Source organism: Ictidomys tridecemlineatus, chromosome 5, assembly GCF_052094955.1.
Source record: "Ictidomys tridecemlineatus isolate mIctTri1 chromosome 5, mIctTri1.hap1, whole genome shotgun sequence".
Classification (NCBI taxonomy): Eukaryota; Metazoa; Chordata; class Mammalia; order Rodentia; family Sciuridae; genus Ictidomys; species Ictidomys tridecemlineatus.
The window spans coordinates 176,051,335-176,064,979 of NC_135481.1; the positions used below are offsets into that span (position 1 = coordinate 176,051,335).

Here is a 13,645-nt window from a genome sequence, read left to right on the forward strand (position 1 = left end):
CCTGGATGCTAAAGATGTCTGGAGATTCCAGTTTTTCCCAATTCCAGGCTTTCTCCAACCCTTTCCCAATTAGGTTCACAACTGCCAAACACATCATTCAGAAGTTTTTAATAAACAACTTCATTATAAAAACTTTTTTTGAAAATGTAATTCTGTAAAACATTGAAAAAAAAATCTACTTTAACAAAGATATGCCCTGTGCATTTTCTAATGGCACTTATATTTTACAATTAAAAACCTTGTTTTATATAAAGCCAAAAATACTCCAAGAGGTTATTCACTGTGTTTACAAAGTGCTAGAAGGTTTTTGTCTTGTATTTTTCTCTCTTTAAATAATCTGGCATTACGAAAGGGTGGCTCCGAAGCCTCGACCACAGGGAAGGAGGGGAGAACGTGAGAAGAGATGTTCAGGAGTTCTAGTGCCGGATATGCAGAGGTGGAGAGGTGTGGGAGGAGAATCAGCGCAGGAAGTCAGCCGACACCAGAAGCCACTGGACTGGAACACTTCCACACCCTCCATGGAGGCACTAGATTATGACGGTGAACACCCCTTTCCCTCGCTAGACCCTACTCTCTGGTGGTGAAGGTCACAGCCAATTCCTTCCACAGCAGGATCAGAGCTCCAGGAGAGGCCAGGGTGGGGTTCCAGAGGAATCTGGACTTTTCTGGCCAACACCTGCCTAAGGCAAAGTTTCTTATTACATAAATATCCTTGTTAAAAAGCAAAATATTGATCCTGTACAATATAACCTGTTAAAAAAAATCGTGCTTAAAAACAGCTCCTAGATAAGAGGGGAGGTGGAGAGGGGTGGTGGAGAAAACAGCTACCAAAGGGGAGGAGGAAATTCAAAGGGGCTACTAGGGAAAGTTTAGGGTACTGGGAGAATTTCAACTTAAGACAATATCTACGAGCAAAAAGTAATCACACCTGCTTCCCGGATTTCCATTAACAAAATGCCACTTATAAAACGGGGTGGGGGGTGTGTGCAGGGGGTGTTGGGGGCCGACACTCACTGGTGCATCTTTCCCTGCCTCCCAGCTCACTTAAGATGGTACAGGGACCCTTTGGGCTGACACCTGGGTGTGCCAGCACTGGGCCCCCAGTACTATATCAGCTCTGGCCACCTACTGGGCAGGGTGGGAGTTGCCTGTCCTCCTGTACAGGCCAGCTCACTGCTGACAGTCTGGAAGAGGTGGCAGGGAAAGAGAACATCACTCCTTTTTTCTGGTCCCTGACTGGTGTGTGCCACATGCCATGCATGGCTCCTGACCTGGGCACATGCCCTTCAGGATCTCATGGCCTCAGTAGGGGTACTGAAGTGAGCACAGATTAAAAATCCTTTGAACAGTGAGGCCAAAAGGGCTTTTCTGGGCAGTGGATGGGAAGAAGCTAAGAAACAGCAGGGATATGGTCCAAAGATGTAGGCAGATAATGTTCTTCTGCACTAGCAAAGTTCACAGTGACAGGAAAATTCCTTGTGGTAGTAAGGGCACTGAAGAGAGACAGAAGAGAGATGGGAATAGGCGAGGGCAAAGGAAAAAAAAGGTCGTGGCCAGGCCCTAGTTATAAGATTTTAAATAGTTGCGCTGCCTGTCCTATGAGCTTCTCGGTATCACAAATGGAGGGGAGAGTCAGGAAAGGGCAAACGGGGCAAGACTCCCTAACAGTCCAGGACTTCATCTTGTACGGTCGGGGAACCCTGCAGAATCTGAGGGTGCAGGGAAGGTGGCAGGCAAGGCAAAGAGGGCTGCTGGGTCTGGGGAAGACCAGACACAAGGAGAATGGCAGCAATGAGTCCCTGGACTCTCACAGATCATTTCCTGTAACACCAGTCCAAATAACACGCACTGCATGCAGGAGGTGGCTGCGTACCAGGGTAGATGCTTTTAAAAATATATTTTAATTAGTCCTTGGGACTCACGGAAACAAATTTTTAGAAGCAAATCATCTAGTCTGATGCTAAACTTGTTGATCATATTTATATTTGTTTTTTAAAAGGTATCCCAAGCTTCCCTGCCTAAATCAAAACACGCTTATTATTCACTCCACATTGCTTCCAGTCAAGGGTCAGGGAGCTAAAATTTTAAGGCTTTCACCTAAAACAAGGAGTACTGGCCTGGGCTGAAGCAGAAGCCTGGGTACTGGACCTGGGCAGTTCCTGATGACTCAATTCCTGAAGTAAATCTAGACAGAAGGGGGACAGGAGGCTGAGTAGGAGGGTGAGGCAGTTCCTAGGTAGTTTGTCCTGAAACCCTAGTGGAGAAGCCAGCATGAGGCACCCATTGACAGAAGTGCCCAGAAACGGCTGGCTGCATCTGTAGGAGTTAACAGTAGAGAGGTAGAAGTGTGTTTCTGAGTCAGAAAGGAGGGTCTAAGGAGGACCCCACAATGGTGGCCCCTGAGCTGCCTCCCTTCCACGCATGGGGAGAGCCCATGCAGAACTGAGATGAAGCAGGGTTTGGGGTCTGGTGGGGTTCTGGGAACGGGTTGTGCTGTCTGTTGCAGGGAGCCCCACAAATCAGAAGAACTAAATCACTTCTCTCAAGAAGCCTTGTTGGATACTACGGGCAAAACTGAGGGGTACTGAACCATGGGAAGTTCTCGATGGAGAGCAGAGAAGCCTATGCACAGTGGCCATGAGTCCATGGGGACTGCGAAATGGAAGAGACAGAAGGGACACTGTGGATAAGAAAAATTTTGGTATGAGAGGCAACAATGATTAGATAGGACTCAACTATGTGCCCAGTCCTAACATTCTGAAAACTCTTCTTCCAACAATTCCACAACTTCCTGGAAAAGGGACAGGCAGGAGGGAAACAAATAAAGGGCTCATTCCTTCTCCTTTGCAATTCACACCAACCTGGAACCCAGAGTCCCTCCTTCCAAGACAAAAAAAAAAAAAAAAAAAAAAATCAAAAAACAAAACAACAGCTCATGATGTTGCAGGTGGTGGTTAGGGGATGGGGAGGTGATGGATGTGGGCATGCCTTTCATTTCTTCCCCTCTCCAGTTCAAAAGGAGGATGAGGGGGTCATGATGTATTTGGAGAAAAACAGAATTGTAGACCTGTGAGAAAGCTGCTCCAATCTTCTTGCCTGTCTCCTGTGGACACTGCCGAGGAAGGCAGGAACAGACGCAGTCATGGAAGATGGCAGAGACTGAAGCAGTCCAAAGTCAGTTTATTTCCCCACGGGGGAAAAATGTGACCTCAAGTGAAGAGAAGTCAGCAAGACCCGACTCCGCCTTGTAAACAGGGCTCCAGTTAACACCAGGTACCAAGTGGTTCAGGCTGGTGCCAACTGAAATGGACTGGTGGGAATGGATTTATGGTGTGTAAACAGTGTTCACTGCAATCATTCTAAGGCTAACAGCGTGGTAAGGGAGGTGAAATGGTGTGTCTGAGGCAAGTGTGTAAACGGTACCGTTGCTGGACAACACTGACTAAAAACAGAGCTGGTGGTACAGTGGGGATGGGGTGATGGGAAAAACAGAGGCCTTCTGCCCGCTGGCTGGAAGCAGGTGATGGAGCCAAGTGACCTTCCACAGCAGGGCCTGACCAACTAACTGCTGTGGGGTCTGTAGGCTGGGACCAGAAGCAGGCCTCTTGAGCTATTTCTCTTGAGGTCATCCAAGGTAAAGCCCTCTGTGTCTCCAAGAAGCCTTCCTCTTCAAAGAGGAGGTGGTTCTGATGCTTTGGAGAGGGAGAGGGCTAAGTGTGGCTCCCAATTCAGATTAAAAAAATAAAAATAAAAGTAAAAATACCTGAAAGTCCTATGGTAGGAGATCTTTTCACGGTGCTGGGGCTCAAAGCTCCTTCTGGAAATGATCCTGGAACCTGAACCCCCAAACCAAGTGCTCCATACAGACACTGGAATTTTTGCTTTTTTGAACCCAGCTCTGAAAGCTCAGCTGCCTTTGCAGACAAGGTGGGTACTGAGGCTCCCTGACAGAGCCAGAGACTGAGCCAAGGGCCTCCTTGGGGGCTATTGGAATGCTTGGTGGAATCGAGGCAGGGTGGTGGTACTCAGGCCAGAGGTGAAGACAGGAGGCAAGGAGTGCAGAGGCCCAAAGTTCAGTGGTCCCCCAGTTCCTGGAGAATCTTGAGGTTGAGCTTGCAAAGTGGTGAGCAGGGGCTGTGCCTCAGCCTGGGAGTAGCCCATGACTAGGCCTCCTGTGGTCCCAGGCGGGTTACATGGGGGCAGGTTGAGTGGAAGAAAGCCCAGTAGGTGAGAGAAGTCCACATTAGCAGCGCAGAGGGCCTCAGAGAGGTTGGCGGGGCTCTTGGTGAGCAGTGCTTCATCTAGGAGGGCCGCAGCTGCCGCCGGCTGAGGTGAGGCGGGCTGGGGTTCGGCGGATGAGAGAGAGAGGCTTCCAGGAAGCTCCGCCAGAAAACTATCCACCTCCACTTTGGGCAATTTGTCGGGCAAGTATGAGGTAGATCCAAGCTGGTATTTTGGAGGGAGCTGAGCAGGGGAAGAGATAGGTGAGGATTCCAGAGGGTAGCTCATACCCATGGGCAGCGTGTTGTGCACCAGGGAGTGTGGTACGCCCGCGCTGGGCATGGTAGGGATGTGGGCACCATACATGCCCATGGGCAACATGCCAGGGAAGGCCTTGGCCCCCATCACGTCCCGAGAGGCCATGCACAGCACAGGGCTCAGTTCTTCCTTCACACTGACTGTGGAGCTGCAGCTGAGTAGGCCTAACATGTCCACGGGCTCTGTCTTGATCTTGAGCAGCTCCTGTGAGTGGCTCTTCTTAACATGACGGGTCAGGTGGTCCTTACGGCCAAACCTCTGGGCACAGTACTGGCACAGGAAGTCCTTTCGGCCTGTGTGCACCACTAGGTGCCGCCGAACATCCTTACGAGTATAAAACCGCCGGTCACAGTGGTCACAGGGGTGCTTCTTCTCCTTGGCACCACCTGCTACCCGACGTGAGTGTGCCTTCAGGTGCTCTAGCAGTGCCTGAGTACTCTCAAAGGTCTGCAGGCACACCTTGCAGCTGAGGTCACCACTGCTGGCAGCATGCATGGCCAGGTGGCGACGGTAGCCCAGCTTTGTATTATAATTCTTACCACACTCAGAACAGTGAAGGGCCTCTTTATTGGGGTCGTGGGTCTGCAAGTGGTTCCGCAGATGGTCCTTACGATGAAACATCTTATCACAGTACATGCACTGATGGGGTTTCTGGGCTGAGTGGGTGGCCATGTGCCTGGGGGTAAGGATGAAGGACAGGAGAGAAAGCAGAAAGAGGGGGATCACAAGGGCTGACTGGACAACCAATGTGTCTACTAACAGGAAACTACATATAAAAACTATGGTAAAGCCATGCAATGGAATACCATACCAACTATAATCTATACATGTCCCTGCAAAATTACTGTTATTCTTCACAGCATTGATTGTAGTAGCAAACAAAACCAGAAAGAATCTGAACATCCAATCTATCAACAGGGAACAGGTTACATAAAATATGCTAAATCTATAAAATGAAAAAAAGAAGTACAAAAGTGCAGAGAATGGTATTCTGTGTTTGAAAAAAGGTGAAAATATATGTACATTTACTTCCATTGCTGAAAATATTTCTGAAAGGATATATAAGAAACTTGAGGGGGCTGAGGATATAGCTCACTCGGCAGAGTGCTTGCCTCACATGCACAAGGCTCTGGTTTCAATCTCCAGCAACATACACATACTCACACATAAAAAACATAAAAAATTTTAAAAAAAGAAAGAAAAAAAAAAACTTGACATCATTGGTAGACTGTGGGCAAAGAATTGGACAACTCAGAGATGGGTAGACGGAGAATTTGTATTCTCATTCTCACTTCAAAAAAATTGTGCACCGGGGATGTAGCTCAGTGGTAGAGCATGCAATCCCTAGCAGTGCAAAAAAAAAAAAAAAAGTACTTAAAAAATTTTTTTTTAAAAGGACACAATAAAGGGAAAATGAAAAATACCTAAACTTCCTGATCTGGAACAAGTTCCCAAGATATATGGAGCTAATTTAAAAAAGGAAGTTCAATTCAGAACATGTAATATGATTCTTTTTGAAAATAAAAAAGGAAGGAATACATATTTGACTGTTTCAGGAAACACACACACAAGAAACAAATCCCACTGGCTGCCTTTGGGAGAGGAACACTGGCTTCAAGTGTGTATACAACTCATCTTTCATTGCATACCCATTTATAGCATTTGAACTGCTTACCAGTAAATCAGTAATGCAGAAGAAATATTTTAGTGGTAAGGCACCTCAGTGTGCCCTTAGTTTACCTGCTCCCATCTGGTTAGAAAGCAGCTCAAAATACAGGAATTGTAATCCACAGCTCCATGTACGTTCAGAATCAACTGAGCAAGACAGGGAGGTGCTGAGTGATCCAATCTATTTTCTTCATTTTGCAGATGGGGAAACTAAGCCCCAAAGATATTTAGTAACTCACATAAAATCACAAGAGAATTATGTCAGGGATCCTGCCTCCTGGACCAGGACTTCTGCAGCCTCCCAGGCACCCAGACCACCTCTAAGAAAGACTAAGAGGATGGCCCTAACTGGAATCCCCCTAAGATACAGAAATACACAGAGAATCAAAACATGCCTGAGAACCAAAGAATGCCCTGAGGACAATTCTGGCTTCCACACTACCCTGTTGCCTATTTTAGTTCCTTCCTATCAACTGTTTTCCAGATGAGGAACTGAGGCTTTTTATGGTCCTTTGTTGATATATTCACTTGTTTACCATCTACCTCCAATTTAAAGAAAGTAAAATCAAGAAGGGCCTGTATCCCCATCTATCTTATTCACTATTCTGTCCCTAAGCAATGAATACTATATATAGCAGGGGATCAAAATAATAGTGAATGAATGGTTAGACCACTGTGCATCAGGCTGAGCCATCTCATCTGATGTGCAAATTCATGGTTCCTCTGATAGAAAGGCAGGGGTAAAGTGAAAATCGTTTTTCACCAGGCCCCTCCCCATCACGGCTGCTCTGCCATATAGGCCCTAACAAAGGCTTTCACATTCCATTTCACTTTAAGTAGGGTTTCTTGGGCTTATAAGTTTCAGGAAAAGCAGCTGACCCAGAGGGCACCAGGGACTCTACAGAAACAGAGAAGTAGTCATCTGAGTCAAGCTGATTCAGTAAAAGCAGCACTAAGAAGCTATATGATCTTGGATAAGTTACATCCTTGTTCTGAACCTCCACTTTAAAATTGGCTTAGTAGTAGAGCGCTTTCCTAGCATGTGAGAGGCATTGGGTTCCATCCCTGGCACCACATAAAAATAAACAAATAAAATAAAGGTACTGTGTCCACCTATAACTAAAAAAATATTTTTTTAAAAAAATGTATAGAGTGAACCAGAAAATCTTTTCTTCTAAAGTATTAAGACTGATTTCTAATTTCTGGCTAAGATTCTGATAATTAACCTAACAGGAGTGGAGAAAGTAGTATTAAAAACAATATTCAGTCTAGTTTGTTCCCCACTGATACTGTACATACCAGAATCTAGTTACTTATTCAAAAAGACCATTACTTTTTAATGAGTGACTTCAAACTGTTAAGAGTTCAGAGTATACTTTGGACAAATTAATTTCCACTCTTCTATCGCAGATAAAGCCCCACGCTTGGTGGCATCTCTCTAGCTCTGACTTCTGGGAACCTCTGGCAGGAAGAGGTATGGGAATGTGACTTACCTATACAGCTTGTATTTGGAAGCAAAAGCCTTGCCACAGTGCAGCTGTGGACAGCTATATGGTCTCTGCTCTGGATGGGGGAGGCTGTGAGGCCTCAGCTTCTCCCCATTTGAGAAGGGTGTCCCCGAGATTTCACATTGGCACTTCACTTGATTCTCTGCCTCCCGGCCCCGAGGCCTGGGAACTAGTTTCCAGCCCACTTCCTCCTCCTGCTTTGCATCTTGAATCCAGGGAGGGACGCTGGTGAAAAATGTGGTCATGGCAAGGCTAATGGCATAGGGCCATGTTATTCAGAAAGCCTCCCCATCAGCTCCACACAGGCTCTCCGCTTTGTCACAGCCTTCAACACCGCAGCCTTCAGAAAACAATCTCTTCACCTGAAATATAAGAACACCTGGTGTTAGGAAGCCCAATACCATGAGAATATGGGCTCTGGAGGAAGACAGATCCCATTCTAATCCCAGCCCTTCCACTTAGAAGCCGTGTGATTTTCAATTACTTACCTTCCTGGGCTGTTTCCTCAATTATAAAATGGGCATAACCATCACCAAAATTTTCAGTGTTTTGAGGAATAATGAGATCATAAATATAAAACACTCAGCAGAAGGTGAGGCACTGTAAGTGCTTAGTGGTAAATATTATAACTGGTCCTATCTAAGCTAATAAGAAACAGGAAGACAGAAGTAACTAAAAGCTCTAAAACTCTAAACTTTCTCTTTGACTTCACTTTTACATCCTTTCTACTGAACCCAGAGACAGCAATTCTTCCTCCTCCTCCTGTTTACCCTCCCCCCTTATCCACTACTTTCTGCAATTCCCTTCACAGAGGTGCTAGGGAGCAATAAAGTGTCCAAAAGGCAACAGAGAAGGAAGAAGCTTTTACTTAGGAAATTTACACCCCAAGAGCCAGCCCTGTGCCAGATGTGCTTCTTAGTGGCACACTGACACCAGGAAGTTCTGTTTGAGGAGGCAATAGCAGAACCAATACCAGTCCCATCCTGACCTCTACCACCTCTCTGGTTCTTTTGGCCTCCAGGTTCAGTTCATACCTCTGTGGCAAAGCCTGTCCAACATCCCAAGGTGCTGGGTAGCCCCTATTACAGACTCTCAGGGCATACATGCACTTCTCCATTAGCAGCAAGTAACACACTTGCATTAGAATTTAGATTTCTCCACCCAACTCTGATTCTGAGGGCTCCTATCATCTCTCTTGATGGGTCTAGGTATCGCCATACACCTAATATCTGGAAAAGGAATGTCAACTTGAAATCTGACCCATTCTATTGTTGGCAGAAGTGGTACCAGGAAGGGAGGAGGGCAGGAACAGTGGTGAAACATCTCCTTTCCTGACACCACCTCAGAAGAAAGGGATGGGAGTTTCCATACTGACACTCAAAAGGCGGACAACAGACCTACATTCACACTCATTAGCACACCACATATTACCAACTGCAACGCACCCTGTTACAACAGGGAGATTCCCTTTGAAGAGATCATGTCAAATGTGGTCATAAGGCTTTTCCATGTGAAGAGAGCAAAGGGGGTATCTGGGGACTGTCCACAAGAATCTGGGGAGGGCTCCAACTGTACAAACTAGCTGTGGGCTACAGAATGCTTGCTCAGCTCATTAGCACCTGCTGCTTACAGTGACCATTCATCCAACAGACTGGCCATGAACGAGATGATAGTATCAGCGGGTTCATGCCCCAGAGAGCTTTGCTCATCATTAACATGAGCTACATCCTGTTCAGGAACCATTCCCTCTTGTTGAAAAAACGTTGCAATGTAATGCGATAAACATTTCCCCATCAAGAGTGGAGATGTGCCTAGACAGATCTGCACACAGGTGGCCATGTTTTATGTGAATCATGTGCTGGGAGGGGGTAGGCAGCATTAAAAACTAGACCCACTTGAGCCTTCAAGTCATTATGGCATACTTGCCTGCTTCACTAAAAACCTCAAAGGCCTCTGTTCTCTGCCTTTCATTGTCTAAGTCCCCTCCTCCTTCGCAAGGGTGGAATTACCTGTTTATAATACCAGTGCTTACTATGCACCTTGGAACTGGGAAGACGGTGAGCTTGAGTGTGCGTGTCTTGTTTGGAGGGAATTTCCCCTACCTTCAAAGTCAAATTCTGTTCTCCCTTCATATCTGAAATCATGCACTTCAGCCTCTGAAAAGTTGGGAATGGCAGCCAGAGGAAAGCAAGCACACTACAATGGCTGATATGAGAGGGGAGCCAAACCCTGGAAATTCCGTACGAACTCAGAAAGAGAACGGTACAGCCCCACCTCCCACACGTCCACCTCATCTATTCTCTAAAACATGCACAAACAAGACATAGCAGTTTAGCATGCAGCTACTGAAAGAGTGAGTAATGGGCTTCTAGGAAAGAGGCTGGTAATGGCTCAGAAGAGCTCATGAGGTTGTACTGATAGAACCAAGGAAGAAGGCGGGAACCATGTGCTTGCCTTGATCTGCACTTAATGAGGTTAAAAGAAAAGAGTCACCACCCAGATCCTAGTCCCCTATAGGCCTTTTTAAAGGCACAGTGAACTGGGAATGGTGGTGCAGCCCTGTAATCCCGGTGACCCAGGAGGCTTGAGGCAGGAAGAGGACCCCAAGTTTGAGGTCATTCTCGGCAACTGAGAACCTAGGCAACTTTGTGAGACCTTGTCTCAAAATGAAAAATAAAAAAAGGGCTGGGAATGTAGCTCAGTGGTTAAGTACCCCTGGGTTTAATTCCCAATGTGCACACGCACGCAAAATGGCACAGTAAAGACCTTACCTATGTCACCAACAAGCTGTTGGATAATCAAAATTGCTAGTATTACCTAGGAACCCTTTGAGAATCTAGTTCTCTGTCCTTTGTTTGAAAACTCCTGTGATCCAGAAGATTCCTGGATTTGTTTCACATAATCAGGCCTGTTCCTTCAGACTTCTCCTTCCTCCACGAAACTGTAAAAGAATTCTGCTTCTCTTTCAAAGCTGCTCTTCTGGTCTCACGCTCTAACTGTAACAACTACAGAAAGCTGACAGAACCTGTTCCCATAAAACAAACACAATCCCTCCCAGACTGGTATAACTCAGTATATTTTCAGCCTAGGATCCTTTCTGGCATCTGATCTGAAGGGGGAGGTAGTATGGAAAGAACCTTGGACTTGCTATCAGAAGAGCTGCCACTTAACTGGTTGTGAAGTCATAGGCAAATTACTTTATTTCTCTGAAACACTTTCCTTAATTTCTAAAATAGAGATTATTCTCCTTACTTATAAAATTCTCCTAGAGGATTAAGTGAAATAATTCTCTTAGAAGTGACATGAAACATGCTGAATACATGCAATGTCCTCTCTGAGGTCCAAGTTGCATCTGCCTCTTTTCTGCACCGCACCTGACTAGTATTTCTTTTTTTCCCTTTAGTATTTTCTCAAGCCTAAGAGTGAGTTTCCTTCCCTTCCTGACAACTAACCTTCCGCTTTTCCCTCACAACTAACCCTCAGCACATCCATTCTAACCAGTTCCTTCACCTTCCTCTAGCACATCTCCTGGGCCAGACTTTTCTCTTGCCTGGATAGCCACTTTTTTATGCTTTTATTGTACCCTCTTCTATTATTAAGTCTCCATACCCCAAATAGGAATGTTTGCTCAAAACTGTGATTGGCCTCTGAAAGCTGAATCGGAGACATACTGCTCCTGTCTGTCCTCTGCTATATGCCATGATGCCTGCTGCCCTATGATGAAACTATAGTTTTTATGGTGTTACATCACCTCTATAGAAACTGCATTCTTTCTCCATTATTAGCCAGTTTCCTCATCTGTAAGCTAAAAATACTTACTTCACAGGCTTGTTGTAAGGATTATTTTAGGCAGGTATGCAAAGAGCTCAGCATTAGTTTGGTCTGCTATAAGTACCCAATGAAAGAGAGCTATTACCTCTGTCTTTGTATTAAATTACATGTTCCCACTTTCTATTACCACACTCCAATTCTCCCAACTGCCCCCCAAAATCCTGTTGAGCTAGTTCCCTGTCCCTGCAAGGAAAGGGTTAATCTCTGAGAGTTCTTAACTAAAGAGACCCACAGAGGATTAACAGCTCCACTTCAGTGACTACCCTAAAATAGCTTTTATCCCTCCTGCCCAAGAGCTACTTGGGGATCTGAAGAACTCAATTCAACACCTGCCGAGGAGGAACACACCCAGGAACGTTCCTTGGGGTGGACTGAATCTTTCCTTAAAGCAAAAGTCAAAATAGCAACTAGGAAATTATATATAGAATAGGTCCTGACTTGGGATACCCAAAAAGCATACTGGTTGGCTGGAAAACAGTGAGAAGCAAAGGGAAATGGGAATAGCTGTCGTGCTCACTCCAACTCACACATACAACACTTCAGAGTGGTGGGAGAATTAAATTACAGGGAGGCTGGAGAGTCTCAGTGACTTGCATCATTCCAAGAAACATCAAACAGGATTAACAGGAGGTTGGATTTACTCTTGTGCTGCTAGTTCTTCTGTCAGTGTAGATGGGCCCTCTTTGGAGTTCCTTTGATTCCCTACTTCCTCAGATTCCTGCAGCCTCCCACTCCTGGGGAGGCCTTGAGCAAATGGCTGCAACTCACTAAAGCCTCGTTTTTACCGTGAGGAAACTCCATGAGACACCCCACCCCCCCAATCTTGTGGCCTCACCTTGAGCACTAGGGGAGGATTAGAAACCCAAGGCCAAACTATCACAGTCCCAAGCTCACAGGTGGAAAAACACACAAGGCAGGAGACAGGCTACACTTACAAGTGAAAAGCACCAACTCCCCCACACTGTTGGCCCTTATCTTCCACCTTACAGGAGGCCACCAAACTGGGCCACAGCATGGGGCTGGTTTTGCAGGAAAAAGCCTGCCCACCCAGACTAGTTTCTAGACCACCCCATGTAAGGTGGGAAATGTTAAATTCCCCAAGACTGGGAGATGGGAGTGGACACATGGGGAGGAAACAGAAATTCAGGATCTCAGGGATGGGAAGGAAGGTCAAACATGGGAAAGAATCATGAGAGCGAGTTATGTGCGTTTCCAAGGGACCCCCCAAAACAGAGAGAGATGGGGATTCTAAGGGTTGGAGGAGGGCTCTGGGAGTTGAAGATGTTCTAAATTCTCTGAATTTCAAGAGAATCTCAAAATGGGTACCCCCGATGGAAAATGTCTAAAGTTCGTGAGAACGGTCACTAGGAAGGTTACTACAGGTAGAGCTTATTTGGGTTCTCCAGACCCAGGTATTTGATGGAAGCCTCAAAGGGGGTTATGTAAACCTCGCAAATGAAACAGAGGATAAAAAGCGGACTGTTTGGAGCAGGAAAGAGGGGGTTATGTGGGTCGGGGTAGGCGTGTCTGAGGGAGGGAGCAGGTGCAGCTTATCTGCGTCCCCCAGACCGGGGTCCTTGGTAAGGTCGGCAGCGCGTTATCTGGGTCTCCAGGGAGCCTGGGGGTCGGGACAGGAGGACCCTCAGGGCTGAGCCTCTAGCTCTAAGAAGGAAGGGGGCCGGCGGGGCTTCTTCGGGTCCCCCAGGCATAGGCATGAGGTCCGGGGAAAGTTTTCGGCATCCTGGGGCCTATCTCGGGCCGGGCTGGCGCAGAAGGGGCCCCCAGTCGGGGGTGTGGACGACCGCGCTAAGGGGCCCAAAATGAGGGGCGCCGCCGCCCCGGGTGCCGGCGTGCGGGCGCAGCGAGACGACCTCCCACCCCGCTCCCCGCTGTCCCCTGGAGCCCTCGCCGCACTCACCGCGCTCGGAGCCCCGCGCTGCGGGCCGGGCCGCGCTCGGGCTCCGCCAGGCCCGCTCAGGCCCCGGTAGTGGCGGCGGTCCGGCCATTGTGCGGTGCATTGTGGGAGCCGCGCGAGCGGGCGCTCGGGCCGTGGAGGGGCGGTGCCGCGGGCTCTCTATGGTCCCGCCCGCCGGCGGGCT

At 47.2% G+C, this 13,645-nt stretch overlaps 1 protein-coding gene across 1 annotated transcript; it reads right to left on the bottom strand.

The window, feature by feature from the left end:
- Positions 1-3,160: 3,160 nt before the first annotated feature.
- Positions 3,161-13,623, bottom strand: Plagl2 (PLAG1 like zinc finger 2). Its single transcript, XM_078051590.1, has 3 exons — positions 13,465-13,623; positions 7,701-8,077; positions 3,161-5,215 (listed from the first exon to the last, which is right to left on the bottom strand). The coding sequence occupies exons 2-3, from the start codon at positions 7,958-7,960 to the stop codon at positions 3,985-3,987; spliced, it is 1,491 nt and encodes a 496-aa protein (XP_077907716.1). The 5' UTR covers positions 7,961-8,077; positions 13,465-13,623; the 3' UTR covers positions 3,161-3,984.
- Between the last annotated feature and the right edge of the window lie 22 nt (positions 13,624-13,645).